Consider the following 3,590-nt stretch of genomic DNA (forward strand, 5'->3'; position numbering starts at 1 on the left):
GTCACCCTCTTTTATATACCAGACTACCCTATATCTAGTAAATGCTAGAGCATTCGCCAAGGTACAGGATAGTTCTAGAAACGTGGCGTGACACTAGTCATGTGACTCGCTGACGCAACAATATATTAGAATGATTATAAGATATATTTGAGTTGGTCGACAAATTTTGGATGACGAAAAAGTTTATTATTTCCCGGCTATTTTTACATTAAACATGGAGAAATTAAGGAAATAATTTCAACTCAACAAACTTATAATGTCATTCTATGACTTAATGTTAGACCTTTTTAAAAATTTTCATACGATTTTAACATATTGTTGTACAAAATATTTATTAAAGTATATTTATATCCGCCTTTTGTTTACATCCGTTCAAATGAACTACGCGCGCATGCGCATTTTCAGGACAGATAAAATAATAATTCCTATGCATATTCAAATATTAACTATTTTTCAGAATAAACAATTTTCTAAAGACATATTAGGTCACTTTAAACAAATTCCTTACATACATGTCTTTACCACACGGGTATGTTTAACTGAGAATTTGTGATAGTATCGAAGGCATACTTCAAATGTACCCTCATAAACCATATTCTTTATGTTCTGGTAGAGTTTTTGTCTCCTTGTAGGATATATCTGAACGTTTCGTTTCATTTTAAAGTTTAATGTGAAAGTTGTGATTTAGATTGTTTACAAAATGCGAGTGTTAAAGTAGGTTATTTTTAGAAGGGATAGATATCACAGGTTTACTTACGTAATTGTTTACAAATCATTTGTTGGGTAGTCCATTTGTTGTGAATTGATGGCAATATAAAGTCTCGTAGTTTGTATAAAGTTCTTGGCCTCAATCGGGCAATCTATGTATATAGGCGACCAAGCTAGTGCAAGTAAAGTATTGTTTGTTTGTTTTGAATTTCGCGCAAAATTATCTGCGCTAGCCATCCCTAATTTAGCAGTGTGAGACTAGAGGGAAGGCAGCTAATCATCACCACCCACCGCCAACTATTGGGCTACTCTTTTACCAACGAATAGTGGGATTGACCTAACATTATAACGCCTTCACAGCTGAAAGGGCGATCATGTTTGGTATGACAGGGATTCGAACGGGGATTTGTTTTCAATATATTATTTTAAAGTAAATGTATTTGGCACTGCCTGTCTATTGTTGAAATTCATCGCCAACAAGTCACAGGTACCTACTGTAAATAATTCGGCCTCCATAAAACTGACATTGCTATATAACCATGTCGACTGATTTTGATAAATGGATAGAGGGAGGTGAATGACAGCTCTATTTAAACAGAATATTCACATATGAAATACTGAGTAATTATTCAATAGTTAAAAGCCAAGACTGACATAATATCACATGGCATGCATAGATTATTATGCTACTTTATCGGTTTCTTGCATATATCGAAGCGGTATACACGATACACAATAACAGGTTGCACCATCCAAATTTTATTTAATAAATGCAAATGATGTTGCTGGTGCTATAGTTGCGCAACACTACCCAATTAGATATATCCGTGCCATGTCCATCGCGGGAATTGAACCTCGGATTTTATTTACCATTGTAAGTTCGTAAACTTACCGCTGAGATGCTGGGGGACTGACTAATGGAAAATCATAAATTATGCTAATATCTACTTTCCTTTCAATTTTTCCTCACTCTGTACAGGAAACCTAAACATTTTACCAGCTATGTGTTATATAAATGCGAAGAGATGTTATAAAGTTGCTAAAAACATTTGATTACTTACCGATACATTAAGTTTCTCAAAAACATAACTGTTGTATTGTTTCACAAAACATTCCGTCTTTTTCATGAACTTTTCATAAGTTTCCTTCTTCCACCAGTTATTTAGATTACCTTCTTCATCAAAGGTAGATCCTAGAAATTGGTAGATTAGAAATACGTCTTTAGATATTAGAAATTGGTACTTTATAAATAAGTCTTTACAACCTAGAAATTGGTAAGCTAGAAACATGTCTTTAGATCCAAGAAATTGGTAGAACATAAATGAGTCTATAGATCGTGAAAATTGGTAGGTTAAAAACAAGTCTTTAGATCCTAGAAATTGGTATTTCAGAAACAAGTATGTAGGTCCTAGAAATTAGAAGATAAGAAACAAGTCCTTAGATCATAGAAATAGGTAGATTATTAATAAGTTTTTAGATCGTAGAATATTTCATGTTTTACCAGGTGAGTGAACATACGTATAAAAGGTAAAATTCGAAGAAATAAATAAAGAAATTATGTTTCTAAATGATATAAGCTGTTTCTTTCCATTTATAGCGATAGGAAGGTATTAATTACATGAAAATGAGCGGTAAACATATAAAAGATGAACAAAAAATACACTAATTCTTCTACATATGAAACGTGCATGTAGTAGGCTTATTTAAACTATATGAAACGTCCATTCAGTACTAGTAGGCTTATCTAAACTATATGAAACGTCCATTTAGTACTAGTAGGCTTATCTAAACTATATGAAACGTGCATGTAGTAGGCTTATTTAAACTACATGAAACGTCCATTTAGTACTAGTAGGCTTATTTAAACTATATGAAACGTCCATTTAGTACTAGTAGGCTTATCTAAACTATATGAAACGTGCATGTTGTAGGCTTATCTAAACTATATGAACGGTGCATTTAGTAGGCTTATCTATATATTACCATCTTCACTTTTATCGTAGTAGAAAAACCTTTATATTTTATATCACATATAAATCCATGGGTAACTATAATATTTCTGTTGTCGTCGCTCCAGATCATTTACGTATAGATTTTCTTCGAAGTTCATCATCACTAAAATAATGTTTTTAACTGAGAAGAGAAAACCAAGAAATTTCTGACATCAGAAGAAATAAATATGAACTGAAGCAAGTATTTTAGATAGAGAAGCTTAAACAGTCTAATCATGCTTTATCAGATACATTGAATTTTATGAAAAATCCCTAAAAAGAAATTATTGAGAGAGATGAAAACTGCATGATAATCTTCTGTGAAAAAAAGTCAATATATTTTACATCGTAATATTTGGAAGACCTTTTTATGCTTAGATATGTCCAGAAATGACATAATCACCACTGCACAAGAAAATGGATTTTGTGAAGTACTATACGTATAGTGATTATGTTGTCAAGGGAACAAGGCTATTTGTATGTAATACTGATTCATCTATACACATCGTATTTTAGCTGTTTTACTTATTTTCTGTGTATATTATGCTAATGACGCCTAAAGATTCTTGTTTTGACATTTTTATGGATCGAATATGCCAATTCAGTTGAGGACATTTCGAACTGGTAACACAGGTCTTCATCACGTCAAGTGAGAGGCTACGAGAAAGAGGAGTTGAGGAATCCTAAAAGGTATATAATCATTATTTGAAGCAAAAGCGGATTTACACAACGAGGAAAAAGGACTCAAAAGATGGCTGTATAACGTTATATTTAAGTTAGGTTTTTTGATGACGAGGAACCCACTTTGAGACTAATAATGGCTGGAGACGGCTTGAATGGGTAATGAAGAAAAACTTTAATATAAGTTTAACAAAGCAGCAAATGTACAAC

The 3,590-nt window shown here is 32.5% G+C and overlaps 1 protein-coding gene across 1 annotated transcript in view; it reads right to left on the reverse strand.

Annotated features, from left to right (window-relative positions):
• LOC106457019 (neprilysin-11-like) overlaps positions 1-3,590 on the reverse strand; it is an 84,853-nt gene that overhangs the window by 15,499 nt on the left and 65,764 nt on the right. Inside the window, exon 17 of the mRNA XM_022382832.1 lies at positions 1,770-1,900. Coding sequence (XP_022238540.1) covers positions 1,770-1,900 — 131 coding nt within the window. The remainder of the gene's footprint in view (positions 1-1,769; positions 1,901-3,590) is intronic.

Source organism: Limulus polyphemus, unplaced genomic scaffold (assembly GCF_000517525.1).
Source record: "Limulus polyphemus unplaced genomic scaffold, Limulus_polyphemus-2.1.2 Scaffold282, whole genome shotgun sequence".
NCBI classification, from domain to species: Eukaryota; Metazoa; Arthropoda; class Merostomata; order Xiphosura; family Limulidae; genus Limulus; species Limulus polyphemus.